This window comes from Corapipo altera, unplaced genomic scaffold, assembly GCF_003945725.1.
Source record: "Corapipo altera isolate COAL_440 unplaced genomic scaffold, ASM394572v1 61, whole genome shotgun sequence".
Classification (NCBI taxonomy): domain Eukaryota; kingdom Metazoa; phylum Chordata; class Aves; order Passeriformes; family Pipridae; genus Corapipo; species Corapipo altera.
Genome location: NW_020884910.1, coordinates 7114719 through 7129273, shown reverse-complemented (window position 1 = coordinate 7129273; position 14555 = coordinate 7114719). Strand labels below are relative to the sequence as shown.

At 54.4% G+C, this 14555-nt stretch overlaps 1 protein-coding gene and 1 long non-coding RNA gene across 3 annotated transcripts; one reads left to right on the top strand and one right to left on the bottom strand.

Moving 5' to 3' along the window:
- Positions 1–1370: 1370 nt before the first annotated feature.
- Positions 1371–5248, bottom strand: GAPDH (glyceraldehyde-3-phosphate dehydrogenase). The gene is made up of 12 exons (XM_027653524.1): positions 5156–5248; positions 4590–4633; positions 3895–3994; positions 3647–3753; positions 3470–3560; positions 3182–3297; positions 3001–3082; positions 2702–2853; positions 2514–2592; positions 2204–2287; positions 2006–2103; positions 1371–1673 (listed from the first exon to the last, which is right to left on the bottom strand). The coding sequence occupies exons 2-12, from the start codon at positions 4610–4612 to the stop codon at positions 1604–1606; spliced, it is 1002 nt and encodes a 333-aa protein (XP_027509325.1). The 5' UTR covers positions 4613–4633; positions 5156–5248; the 3' UTR covers positions 1371–1603.
- A 4888-nt stretch (positions 5249–10136) lies between these two features.
- On the top strand, positions 10137–14409 carry LOC113951965. 2 transcript variants are annotated; one of them, XR_003529330.1, is made up of 4 exons: positions 10137–12968; positions 13620–13856; positions 13981–14042; positions 14286–14409. It is a non-coding gene; the product is annotated as an uncharacterized LOC113951965 (long non-coding RNA). The 2 variants fall into 2 exon arrangements; XR_003529329.1 differs by having other exon boundaries at positions 10137–13856.
- The last annotated feature ends 146 nt before the right edge of the window (positions 14410–14555 follow it).

Sequence of the window (14555 nt, the reverse complement as noted above, 5' to 3'; positions counted from 1 at the left end):
CCTGTTCAAAATATATTTGTCTTACATGGGAAAACAGGCATATCCATCATCCCTCCCCCCCCGCGAGGTGTTTCAGTAGCCTCTCTGCGCTTCCAGATTATCAAGCAAGGCGCTGACTGGCACGCACACAAATATGCACACAGCACAGCCATTCAAAGCACCCAGGCACAGCAATCAAGGACAGGATGGGACCAACCCAAGACTCATTTGTAAGCTTGACAGGTCTGCAGGCTACACCTCTCCTCAGCAGAAACCCAGCTCCATGGGAGGGCTGCCTCCAGTGAGCCCAGCATCAGGCAGCTCCCATTTAACTCCAGAGTTACCTAAAGCTTCCACGGGGCCATTTGTGGGGTAAGCCAGGTATTCCTGCTGTCCCAGGGCTAATGATCTGCTCAGAGTCCCGGCTCTTATCCAGAGGCAGGTTAACTTTTTTCTCTTTGCAACATAACTTTGAGTCATGGCCCTCTAGTCCAGCAAACATTTAATTTTTAGGCAGCTCAACCACTGGAGATAAGCGGCTCCAGGAAACTATGTCCAGCATACCTTGATCCTGGGAGTTTTAAGTCCTCCAGCTAAGTCCTTGCTGCATCCAGATCAGGATCTAAAGCAGGGTCCGCACAACAGCTCCAACTCTGCCTGCCAAAGAGAGAACAACACATCAGCCCTGAGACGTTAAATTAAGCTGCTAAAAATGGAGGGCCACGTGATTTTGTGCAGTGCATCGCTTATCTGTCCTAGCACTCACAGGTCATGGAAGGCTCCGTCCCTGCCCGGCAGTGTTCCTGCTTCCAGAGGTAACACAGGGAATCAGAGGGCTGACACTCACCTTGCAGAGATTTGCTGCTCAGCAGCTTAACTGCAACTGCCCCTCCTTACGCACAGAATTAAGCCAGAATTAAGACTAGCCACCACCATGCTGACACTGGCCTGCGACACGTCCCAAGGCAGCCATTTCCTCTCAGGCAAAGCCAGTTCATTTTAAAAGGTAAAAGCAGATGAAATATCTTCTTTGTCCCCCTACTAAGGCAAAGGAAGAATTGATTTCTGTTTCTTGTGCCCGTTTACCAAACCAAGTGCAAAGTCACCTTGCTCAGTACTTTATCCTGCATACGCCCATCGGACATGCAAATCCAGAGGCAGAAGGTGGATGGAGTCACAGAGCTCCTTTCTACCACACGGCAGTCTTGAGAGCACAGCCCTGCACCACACCTTTGGCTCACAGGCAGGAGCCCTGCCTCTCCCATGTGGAACAAGCAGCTCACCAGGCTGCACACATCAGCCACATGCAGCGGAGACTGTGCCACGCAGGCACCTGCATCTGCTCGTTACACACTCCCCCCTTCTATTTCCACTGACAGACAGAAAAGACATTTCAGATGGTGATAACTTTTATTGATGTAAGGTGGTACACAAACAGATCAGTTTCTATCAGCCTCTCCACCTCCCCCAGGCTCGGGGAGAAGTTGGAGGAGTGGGGGAGACAAGGGAACAGAACTGGCCTCTCACTGCAGAATGCAGAGCTAAGCGGTGGTGAAGAAGGGCAGGGGCTCCAACAAGGGAGAATCCTGCTTCCCTAGGCAGCAGGGGGGCTTGTGTGCTCGGCTCACTCCTTGGATGCCATGTGGACCATCAAGTCCACAACACGGTTGCTGTATCCATACTCGTTATCATACCTGGGGACAGAAAATAAGTGCTGTCAGGGCTGATCCATTCCTTTCATCCCTTCTTCTAGCTCCCTTGCCCCATCCTACACAACTGATCCAGGCAGCTTCCCATCCACTTCCAGTAAAGAAAGCAATGAGCATCCCACCCACGTGTCCAAGAGGGGAAGGAGAAAGCCATAGTTGTTTCAACTAAGAAGCAATCTCACTCCAACGAGACTGTTACAAGCTGGAGCCAACCCTACTCCCCACAGGTCTGTGCATCCCCCTGGAATGCCAGCAGTGACCAACAGGACCCAACTCTGTAAGCTGCCTGTGCCAGCCCTCACCAAGGCTGCACCTACCAGGAAACCAGCTTGACAAAATGGTCGTTCAGTGCAATGCCAGCACCCGCATCAAAGGTGGAGGAATGGCTGTCACCATTGAAGTCACAGGAGACAACCTGAAACAGAGGGGAAATTTTAACACACAGCTGCCCAAGATCCCAGCAAAGCTGAGGCAAGGGACAGTAACCACAGGCCAGGAGACTGGGAGCTCCTTACCTGGTCCTCTGTGTATGCCAGGATGCCCTTCAGGGGCCCATCGGCAGCAGCCTTCACTACCCGCTTAATGTCATCATACTTGGCCTGAGAAGAGACAGATGGTCAGATCCCAACTCACACAAAATGTTTGCCGGGGGCAGGGGAGGGAGGAAAAACACATGGGAGCACCACAGCAGGTGCTATTTTCACAAAGATCAAGTCTTCAGGGACAAAGTCAGGTACACAGACAGCAATTCCAGGAGCAAGACAGAGTTTAGAGGAAGCAGGGGCACCATCTGAAGGCTGATAGGACCTTGCCCACAACACTTACTGGCTTTTCCAGACGGCAGGTCAGGTCCACAACAGAGACATTAGGGGTTGGCACACGGAAAGCCATTCCAGTAAGCTTCCTGTGAGAGAAGTGAGTCAGCAAGAAATAGCACCTGGGACCCCTCTGCCAGCCCTCCATTCCCATAGGAATATTCTGCCTCCTACTCATAACCAAGAAGGGGCACCCACCCATTAAGCTCAGGAATGACTTTTCCCACAGCCTTAGCAGCTCCAGTAGATGCTGGGATAATGTTCTGAGCGGCACCTCTGCCATCCCTCCACAGCTTCCCAGAGGGTCCATCCACTGTCTTCTGTGTGGCTGTGATGGCATGAACAGTGGTCTGAGAAAAGAGCACAGGAGTAAGAACACAGCCAGTACTCTCCAGAAACAGCATCCCAGGGGACACAAGGAGTTACTGATGCTTTCCCTGTCACATGAGGGGACCTGTGGATAGGGCACCCTTCTCAGCAGCAAGCTGCAGACCTACCATAAGACCCTCCACGATGCCAAAGTTGTCATGGATGACCTTGGCCAAGGGCGCCAGGCAGTTAGTAGTGCATGAAGCATTGCTGGGGTAGAGAGAAAAAGGCACATCAGCCAGAGGTGAGAGGAGACCCCACGCAGCTGGTGAGAGCTCCAGGCCAGAAAACATCTTCCTCTCTCCTTACCTGACAATTTTCAGAGACTTGTCATACTTCTCGTGGTTGACACCCATCACAAACATGGGAGCATCAGCTGAGGGGGCAGAGATGATAACACGCTTGGCGCCACCCTTCAGGTGAGCCTGGAGAGGAAGAGGTAAGACATCAGATAACTCAAGATCCCTCCCAGCTTGCTTCTTCACCACCTCTTCTCCCTTACAGCCTCATCTTGAGCAATTCTGTACATGGTGATGTGCCCCACAGGCAGGAGTGGCTGTATATCCCTTCTCTCGTGTGCCACTGTGACATACTTACTCCGGCCTTATCCATGGTGGTGAAGACACCGGTGGACTCCACAACATATTCAGCACCAGCATCTCCCCACTTGATGTTGCTGGGGTCACGCCTGAGGAGGGACAGAACTGTAAGAGCTGCTCCACGAGACACACACTTTCATGTTCCAGAGGGGTGAGAGGGAAAGAGATTACTTACTCCTGGAAGATGGTGATAGCATTCCCATTAATCACAAGTTTCCCATTCTCAGCCTTGACAGTGCCCTTGAAGTGACCATGAGTAGAGTCATATTTGAACATGTAAACCTAACAAAGAGAGAGAGAGAAAGGTCAGGTACCTGGGCTGCCATCCTCCTGTAACACTCGTTTTTCCTGGGAAGCTACTAGAACAGACCTAGAGAAGCCCTACTCAGAAAGGCCCAGAGGGGGCACTGTAAGGCAACTCACCATGTAGTTCAGATCAATGAAAGGATCGTTGATGGCCACCACTTGGACTTTGCCAGAAAGGACGGCAGCCCGGGTGACCAGGCGGCCGATGCGGCCAAATCTGGAGAGAGAGAAGGACACGGGTGTGAAGGCACAACAGAGAACCTACTGGGCTGAGTATGGCAGGCAGTCCTTGGCAGCCTTCCCTCGGGATCATCCGCTCCTCCCTGCCCAGCAGGGCAAGAGGGAGCCCTGCAGCCCGTTCAAAGGCCAAGGCACCCTGGTTAAAGATTAAGAGCGACCCCCACCCCGGAAAGGTCAAGTGCTAAATTTACTGAGGCCCCGGGGATCCAGTTACTCCTCGGCCCGGCACGAGAAGGTCACATCCCCGGGGCGGTCACAGACACACGATCCACCGGGCGACTTTTCGGTAGGAGGCTGCGGGGATCCCCGGGGATGCGTGGGGGGAAATTGGGGTAGCCAAGCAGCGGCATCGCCTTCCGGGGTGAGTCACCCCAAATCTGCAGGGAAGTGACTCAGCAGGTACCGCTTTGCCCCGGGGGACGACGGCGGAGCGGGGACCGGTGGGGCGGAGCGGGCACCGGCAGGGCTCAAACCGTCCCGTCCCCCCCCCCAAATCCTCCCCCGCGCCCTTGAGGCGACCTTGCTCCCCCCCATCCCCGGTCCCTCCGCACCCCACTGACCCCGGCACTCACCCGTTGACTCCGACTTTCACCATCTTTGCTTCTTCGGGATGTTCCTGCGGGCAGAAACCGCCGTTGAGGGGCTGAGGGGAACCGGCCCCAACCGCCCCCCGCGGCCGCGCGCGCCCCGGGCACCGTTAGCGTCTCGCCCCTCGCTGAGGGGGCGCGAGGGGGGGGGGGGAGGGGGGGACGGACGGCGAGGGGGTACCCGCGCTCTGAGCCCGCCCCCACCCGGGCGATCATCCCCCCGCCCCGGGCCATCATCCCTCCCCTCCTCCCCCCCCCAGCCTGCGACAACTACACGCCCCCACCTCCTCCTTCTCCTCCTCAGGTGATCATCTTGCAACCCCACGTCCCCATCTCCCCCCTCATGCCACCCCCGCCATTTTGCGCCGCGCCGCCTTTGTGCCCGCGGGCCCCGGCGCCACGCGGCCCCGCTCCGCCCGGGGGCTGCCGCCGGCTGCCGCCCCCCCGCCAGTGGGCGTTGTGTGTATATGTGGGGAGGGGGAAACCTCACACGCCCACCCCCCGCCGCCACTCCCTCACCCCGCGCATCTCCCGCCGCCCCCGCCCGTTACCTGCTGCCTCCAAGCCGCCGAGCGCGCAGTGAAGAGGTGGCGCAGCCCCGCTCCGCCGCCCTTTATAGGCACGGAAGGGCAGGGCTGGGGCCCGCCCCGCCGCGGCGCCGCCCAATGGGAGCGCGGGGGCCGGGCCGGGCTACGTGCGATCGCGCTGCGGGTGCGGCTGCCGGACCCCCCCCCCCCCCGCGGCCCCCGCCCCGCCGCCCCCCGGCAACAAAGGCCCCACGCCGGGAACGGCGGGTCCGCGGGGCTCGGCACTCACGCTCCTCCCACTGAGCCGCCCCAGGGATGGCGGTGGGGATGGCGGTGGTGAGAGATGGCCTGGTCTTGGCGGGGAGGTGCCCCCAGGGCGGGAATGGGCGGCTGCGCCCCTGCCTGAGGAGGCGGGGAGGGACCCCCCGTCCCCTCCTGGTGATGGGCTGCCCCCGCCGGGCTCGCTGCTGCCCCGGGGGATGGCGTACGCTGCTTTCACCTGGTAACAAAGGGCAGGCACCCCCCAACCCCCGGCTGCAGCCTGCGCCCTCCTGCATGGAATAGTATCCAGTATCTGAAGGGGACCTACAGAGAAGCCGGGAAGGGACTCCCTGATAGGAACTGTAGTGATAGAACAAGGAGTAACGGGTGTACAAATTGAAAGACGGGAAATTTAGGTTGGATATTAGCATTAACTTTTTTACTGGGAGGGTGGTGAGACGCTGGAAGGGGTTGCCCAAGGAGGTCGTGGATGCCCCAACCCTGGAAGTGCTCAAAGCCACATTGGATAAGGCCTTGAGCAACTCGGTCTAGTGGGAGGTGTTCTTGGCCATGGCAGGGGGACTGGCACTAGATGATCTTTAAGGTCTGTTCCAACCCCTTAACATTCTATAATTCTGTGGTAGCAAGGGCAAAAGGGATGCTGGGGACACCCTGAGGGAGCAGCCCCTTTGCATCTCCCATTCCCCCCGGCGCTGGGAAGCTGCAGGTGTTGGCTGGGAGCTCTCTCGCCTCCCGCCTGGGACCCTTCCCGGGTGGGTTTATCCAGGCGTGTCCTGGAGGGGCCCCGGCCGGGTTGCGGCGTGAGCACCATCTTAATGAGGCACTGCGGCACTGGTGCCGCTGCCCGCGGGACGTGACGGCGGAAATCCTGCTCGTCTGCCGCCTCGGCCCGCCTTCCCCGGCTGCCTGCGAGGAGGAAGGGTTCCTGGCATGGCCGCTGCCCAGCTCCCCGCCCCCCATTCCGGGCTTCCTCTCGGAGTCCTGCCGGGCTGCATCTGCCGGCTCGGTGCGGGGCACGTGCGGCAGGACAAACCCGCGTTAGGTAGAACGCCCACAGCACGCCCAAATCCCCCCCATGCAGGAGGAAGGTGTGGGAACAGTGTGGTCTCTTCCAACTCAGAGTCTGTGATTCTAATGGATTCCGGTGATTGTAACGGATGGAAATCTGGATTGGCGGAGGGCGGGGAGGGGAGGTGGAAGGAGGAACGTCCCTCTGGCTGCTCGGCTGAGCAGGTCTTTGATGATGAAGAGGGGGGAGCGGGCTGGGGGAACGACGCAGGTACTGGGGTGGGGGGCAGAGAGGGGTCACACAGCTCAAACGTAACCCAACTCTCCCTATACCACTGCTATTCCCGGTGCTGCCGAGGTGCTTGCGGCTAAGTTTAGACCCAGCTGAGGTTACAACCTTTCCTTAAAGGCCAGAGGATGATGATGGCTCTCGTGGTACAGCAGCAGGGCTGCCAACGCGTGCCGGGATTCGTGGTGCCCCAGCCGCAGCCCACCGAGGGAGGCTCCCCGGGGAAAGCTTCAGCGCAAACAGGAGGCCCCTGTGTTTGCTCTGGCGGGGGCAGAGTGCGGCCGGCATGAGCCAACGCGGCCCTTTTACCCCGGTGCCCGGTCGATCCCTCACCCGTGTCCCGCCCCCCCCCCCGGCAGCACCGCGCCGCAGCCGCGCGTGCCGCCCGCCCCACGCAGAATGGCGGCGGCGGCGGCACAGCCCGGTGTGGACCCGCGCGTGGGGCTGGGGGCGCGGGCCCCGCTCTGCCGCCGCCTCTCGCCCGCCCCGCGGCCGGGGGGCGGCCACCGCCGAGCTCGGACGAGGCAAACAGTACAGCGTGTTTAATCAGCGAGTCCTCATGCGCGGGGAGGAGGGGAGAGGGCTGCCGGCGTAGCCGGGGGTCCAGCGGCCGAGGGGAGCAGCTGCGGAGCTGGGCAGCTCCTCCCGCTTCCCCGCAGCCGCCGCCGCGCTCCTTCGGGGTGGGAGCTTCGGGGCTTCGTCCAGCGGTGCACCGTGCCGGTTCCCGAGCCGCGCTGGTTCACCACGCCGTGCCGGTTCCCCGAGCCTAGGTGCCTCTGGCTGTGGAGAAGCGGGGCTGGTGAGCCGCCCAGCGGCGTCCCGCCCGCCTGCTCCCGCCCCGGCCGAGCCCCAGCACAGCCCCGGCAGCGCGGGGGGTCTCTGGTCCCGGCCCTGGCTCTGGCTGCTGGCAGGTGGTGGCCCCACAGCCTGCCCGGCTGCCCCCATCTGCTCGCTATCTGTGCATTCAAGTCTTCCCTTAACTTTGTCCCTGCCCGCTTGTTCGAGCCCCCTCACTGCTGGCCCTCTCACCTCAGAGCCCCTCCAAATCTAACACCCCAAACCACTGAAGGTCCCGATGCGGTCCAGTTTCAGCCCAAAGCAGCCCCTGGGCAAGGCCTTCCAGGCCCAGTCTCCAGGCAATGCCCACTTGCGACTGGCGAGGGTCTTGCGCCAGAGAGAAGAACGGGCAGCTCTAGCCCCAGATGGGAGGAAGGGGAGGGTGGAGGAGACCAACTGAGGACCAAAGCTGGACCCCTCCTTTGTGTCCTCTTCAGCCAGTGTGGACTCGTGTTCCAGGGGCATCAACCGTGAAAGGAGCATCTGGGATAAACAGAAGGAAGAGGGGGGTGAGAGCAGAGATCCCTTTGCTCCTGGCTATAAGCTTTGTACCCCCTTGTACTCCACTGCCCGCACCCTCCTTAGGGGTCAGGCAGGACCTAAAGTGATGTCTGCACACAGCACTGTGCCTGTGACATTGCATCCAGACAGAGGGAAGGGCTAGATCACCAGCTCTTGCTATCTGACATGACTTTGCTGTTGAAAACAGCAGGCAGGCACCTGCTGTGAACCTCTGCCTGCATGCAGATTGCCCTGCTCTTGTCAAGCCATACAGCTCCCTCCCAGTCCTGGATTTGGAAGGTAACAGGCTTCGGTCCTTGCTCCTCTTGTGGATGCTGAGCACCTCTGCGTGTTCAGGTTGCTGTGTGGCATTTCATTTTTTCCAGAAGGCTGGTGGGAAGGATGGAAGGATGGACCTGTCTCAAACTGCTGGTAAGAGGGAGAGGCAGGAGCACAAGCAGGTGTGAGGAAGGGGGACTCCCCATCTGCTGGGAATCCTCTAGATCATCTTTGCTGATTGTACACCCCCAGCACTGCTGGAAGCCTGCAGACAAGGGTTGAGGGGTGCATTGGGCGCAGTAGAGGCACGGCTTGGCTGCCCTAGGAAGCAGCCTATGGTAACCGTTCCACATCTGTCTCTCACATGGATGCTGAGCTTAGGCTGAAGATGCCTTTGTGCAGCTCTTTGCGGTAGCGAGTTAACTGAAGCGGACACAGGCATCTTCAGCGAGGAGTGAAAGTGGTGAGTCATACCAGGATCAGTCTTGTGATTTTAGTTCATGTCCTGACTACTTCCCTGGAGCTTTCCCAGAGTTATGTGAAGGCAAGGTGTTGGGGCTCAGGTTAGGGTTTGGGTAAGAGGGAGCTGTGTAGATTTGAAAGCCAAAAATATTATTGCTGAAACTACTAAGGATAAAAGATTTACTCAAGTGAAGAAGCCTTTAGCTGGCATCCTGACTGCGGCTCTTGGCCTTAGAGTGTCTATTGAGGGGCAATACTGAGCTTAGGAGCAAAAATCCTGGCCAAACAGGATACATCTTCTCTCTGAAACATCAGAACCAGGCATTGAACATGATGAGAGATACACCCGTGATTTCTGGTTGTTGCTGACACAGAGCAGGGTTAGATGGGGCAGGCTCTTTACCGTTAAAATCCTCTGCAGAGCACTAAAAAGCTTTTGTGTGTTTCCCGTCTTGAAATGCTGATGCTCTTTAGGAGCTGGGTTATAAAGTCACCCTAGAGCTGAGGCTGCTGGACTGAAGGGGAGGGAGCAGTGAGAATAGACAGCAGCCTCCAGTAGTTGAAATTTGGGACCACCACTCACTTGAGGTTCAAACACAACTTCCCCAAATTGTCACTCCACTTCTGAAACCTCCCTCAGCATTCTCCCAGTCCCTCCTACCTGTAGCCTCTGTCCTGGTAAGGACACAGTCTGAACGCTGGCAGAGAGCAGAACCAAGAGGAGGAAAAACGAACAAGGCCATGACTGCAGCTCCAGCATCTTCTTCTTATCCCAGGGCTTGTGGGAGGTGAGGCAGGACATGCAGCATCCGTGTCGAATGCAGTCCCTTGCCCCTCTCTGCCTTTATAGCTTTGGTTCTGGCCGGTGCCTGGCCCCCAGCTCCCTCCTGATCCACCCCCTGGAGCTCCTTAACCTTTCAGCCCTTTTGTCCAGGGTGATATATTTCAGGGTGAGCTCAGCAAGACCCCTTCTTCTAAAGAAAAAGGACACAAAGGTGTTTACTGAGTGTCTGGAAAGACTAATGTCTTCAACTCAACTCACTCAATGTGAGTTGAGCTGCTGCTGCCCAGGACCTGGAGGTATCTGTCAGGGTCAGGAATGGGGTGACACTTTGAAACATGTACCAAAGGAGGATATTGAAGGCTGCATTGTGTAATGGTATTGAACATACTCCTTGTAGGCAGAGTGCTGTTACTGCTGTTTCTCTAATCAGCATGAGTATGAACTACAGCTCAGCTAGCAGTGGGCACACTGCTGGCTGCACAGAGCAGACACAGATTCAGCTCTGTGACAATACAGGCATTTGGTTTTAGTATTTATATTTTGGTGAGACGGTTGGCCTCGGAATGAAGAACTCCTGCTGCAGAAGGTGGGTGAATTCCGGTACCATATGGAATTTGTAGCAGTGACAAGCAGTGACTAGAACCCTAGGTCTAGTACTAGTGGGTATATAATATGCAGGCTGGTTGTCCCAAGTCACCATCTGGAGGACTGGAGTGAGTTTCCAGAGGAACCGTCACAGAAAAGACCTTGTCGAGGCTCAGCTTGCACTTTCTCAAGCTCAGGCACACAATGGAAGCAGGACAGCAAGGAGCAGATTCCTACCTCCTAAATCTTCTGTCCATTAGTTCCCCCCCTTTGTTTACCTCTCCCATTTTATTGTAGTTTCTCACCAGTTGAACGAGGCAATGAGGTCACTGTTTGGAGATTAGGGTGCAGAAGTCAGCCTGAGTGTGAAGACAGAAACTAATCAGGAAGGTTTGTCGGGGGAGAGGAGTGGGGGGACTGTACCTCAGTACAGGATTAGTAATGGTTGTACTGGGTGAGTTTAAAACCACCTTAAACTTCCCTTTCTTCAGTACTGTTGCACAAAGCAGTTGGGTCAAAACTTGACAGGAAGTGTTGTGCTGCCTGCTTTTGTTTATTTTTTACAAGGAAAGAAGAAAATTAGAAAAAAAAGGTCTTTTTTTTTTTTTCAAGTAAATAAGAGAAGTAGAAAAAAAAAAGTCTTTTGCAGAGACAACAAAAGTTCGGATATTTGCTCTTCCTCCCTCCCTCCGTTCCTTCCTTCTGCACTTGCAGATGCTGATTTGTGGGTCCCTTTCTTTGCTGCCCAAGGAGCTAGAAAGTTTTATGAACTGTTTTGCAGCCAGTCTATGAGAAGTGAGTAGGGGGCATCACTCTGGAGCATTGATGCTGGAAGAAGGAGACACTTTGAACAGGTGGGGATATCCAATTTTGTTAGCTCCAGCTGATATCTGTGACCCATGTCTGGTGTTGGTTCCAGAGCAATGCACTGCTCTTGTGATCCTGTCCCCTGTCACCCCCTCGCCTGGCCCAGCACTTGGAGGGGCTCCCTAGGTCCCTGATAATGTCCTTCACTGAGACCTTTCGTGGGGAACAGGATTACCTTCATACCAGCCTTTTAATCTACAGAGCACAGGTGACTGCTGGAGAGCCATGGGATGTGCTGTCCACGTGGGCATTCAGACAGGGTGCCTGGGCACAAACAGAGTGTGGGATGTGTGTACAGCCATGTGCTGGGTGCAGTAGGGTATGGAGTACTGTGGTGTGAAAGATTCAGAGGGGTGGAAAAGAAAGGAAGGAGGACAGGAAGTGAGCACGTGTTCATTCCACATGCAAGATGTCCCAGAGGATGCTGTTCTGTACTTCCCAGTCACATCTGACCATCCAGGAGCTGAGTCAGCCTGCCAGAGCACTCATGCTGCCAGCAAGAGAGCTGCAGGCAGGTGCATCTCGGGTTGAACGCACCGGTTGCAGGAGTCAGGTCTTCCCTGAGTGAAAGGTAAGTACCAAAGCAACAACACTTTGTTTTTGATACAAAATGTAGCAGCAGCATGACCTGGCATCCTCTGAATGTGGTGGCCCCCGTACTGCAAGAATGCCAGAAATGTGTTTGCAACTGCTCCAAAATTCCAGTCCACTTGTACAAAGACTGAGCCCTGCATTGGTGGACAGGCTCAGAGATCTCAAGTGACAAGTCCCCTCCTTAGGTCCAGCAAAAGCTGGCACTGGCAAGGGGGAAGGAGCCATCACTGTCTCCTACTAAACAAGAAACTTCAGAGACTGCAGAAAATTTGCAAATTTTCTTGCAGATTCTTGTAAATTCTTGCAAATCCAGCAAAAACTGGATAAAATGGTGCTCAGTTGCTCAGGTGCCATGATGTTGCAGCTGCTCTGTGTCCCAGATCCTTGCTGGGACTGCAGTAGCACTGAATAGTTGGTCTGACGTCCTGGCAGTGACTGTGAAGTGAAAAGGCTTTGGCAGACGAGTCCCCAGTTGCCCCAGTTTTCTCAGACTCAAATAGGTTATTGTCCTTCTTTCCTCTCTGATGCTAACAAGTTTCCTCTATAAAAACCCTTCCCCCTCTGATGCTAGGGCACTGATTTGAGAGCTTGCAAGACCACCAGAAAAGTGGTCTCCTGCTAAATCACAGTCAGTGTTTTACAAACAGTTGCTTATATAGGAAAGGAGCAGAGCAAGTGGAGAGTGGGAGGACCGGGAACTGAGTGAAGTACCCTGAGGGAACGCCCCTTGGCCCATGGTGATGGAAAGGGATAATGGTTGCTGCAGGCTCTAGAAGGAAGAGCAATATTCACATTATTCCACTGGTATCATTTGTAGGAAGGAGTTCAGAGCTGCCATGGTCAGGAGGCCCTCAGAGAATGGAAACACCACTGATCTTGGCAGTGAGTAATCCCAATGCCTCAGAAGCAAGGGAGTGACATTAGTACTTCAGTAGCAATTCCTGGTCATTTTGGCAGCCACCAAAATATCTGCTTGTGAGGAACAGAAGGGCAGCAACCATCTACTTTAAGCAGTAGCCACTGTGTAGCTGTCCAAACCCCTTTTGGGTTTTGCCTCATCTTTCTGCAGGACTTCTTGATCCATGACACAGGACTGCTAATTTTTCCAATGTCAGGAGATGACAGTGAGGAGAGGGGTTGCTCCACCTGAAGAAGTTGCAGAAAGGGACCAACTGGAGCTCTCACTCACTGACTTTCACTCTCACTTGTCCAGGCAGTGCAGTGTCAGGACAGAGCAAAAGACAGGGTGCAAAGCAGTGAAGGAGCCACCGTGTCGCTCATTTAGTGATTGCCAAACCCTCCTCTGGCTCTCCCGAAGAAGTTTTGTACTGAAAAAGCATGGCCTGAAGGTGAGCCAGTGCATAAGAGTTTTATGGCCACCTTGCTTCCTCTATCCACCCATTCATATTTCCCCTACTGCAGTATTGTCAACATATTATCTCACTTATTGCACAGGCTTGTAAAACCTCGAGCCTGAGCAGACACCCATACGTGCTGCCCTTTTCTTTTTTCATTCCCATATGTGAGTGACAAACCCCGTGGGTGGTGGGGGAATCACGTACCGTGTGCATGACTGTGTCATATTTACTGCTGCTGCCTCTCTCTCCTGTAGCCTTCACTGAATATTTTACTAGGGAGGAAGGGAGAGAGAGAGGGGCAATATTGCTGTAGCTTTCTGATCTTTGTATTTCACGTGATTGTCCTGTAGCTACTGGCATGCTCTGGATTTGGAGTGTATCTGTACTGGTGTCTGGCTCTTATGCCAGTGGTGGCAAGTGTGCAGGTATTCTCACTGTGCCATGGGACTCAAGTGTGGTGTTTGGTCCACATTGCCCACTCCAGTAGATACACCTGTCGTCCCATCCCTGCCCCCCATTCTACTTGTTTCTACACCCATTTAACATGTTTATGTCCATTCAAGTATTGGCATGAAAAACCATAGGCCCAGGTCAGTGCAAAGCTATGCAATTACTAATGACTTTTCTTTTTTTTTTAAATAGGGATCAAATTAAGCTACAGCAATCCTTTATTGCTAGTTATGCAGCCAGGCCCAGAGGGGAACGGAGCAGCGTGCTCTACTTCCTGGGTGAAGTAAGGGTAACCCCAATGACTGTGGGAACGTGGTAGATCCTCAGAGACAGAGATTGCAGAAGATCTGCAGGAACCTGCAGAGAGGAGGAGGACCCTTCCTGTCCCTGCCCAGCTAGGGACTAGACTGCTTTGTAGGCAGCTGACAGGTAAGAGGAAAGTATTCTGTAGTAATAGCTCTGGGACAAATGCCAACTTGCCTCTGAGACAGGAGGTTAAAGGTTATTTATGTGATTAACACAAAATCTAATTTAGGGCACTTCATGTTCACAGGGCAGTTCAAGCAGTGCCAGGACTGACTTGAACACTGATGTGGCATTCCTGGAAGAAAGAGGGTAAGTGCCAGTCTTATTTGAAACATAATTGGATTTGCAGCAAATACATTCCAAAAAGCACAGTGAAACAACCAATGCTATCAGTATACTCAGTGACTTGATCAAATCAGAGTTATTAAAAGTTAAAGTTTTTAGTGTTAGGTTGCTTTTGTTTTGTTTTTTTAAAACTTTTAAAAGATTTATTGAAGTCTTTTGAAGCACTCTAGTCTAAGTTAACCTGTCTCTCTCTCTCTTTCTCCACAGCCCCCAATCCCTCAACTCTTCTTTGATGAAATCTGTCCAAGAAAAAGATGCAGGTAATTTCCCCTCAGAGCCCTGCTGAGCTTTACAGGGCAAGAGCTCCTAAAAAGATCAAACATAAAAATGCCTAATCTCAGCAAAATCATATTGGTCCTGTGTTGAAAGAGGCTGAATAGTGTATTATAAGCATGTACAAAATGAGAAAAGAATGAGAAGTAGTTTGGCTCTTCTTAGAAAGAGTTTCTTTCAAAGATTTTTTTTTTTTTTTAAATA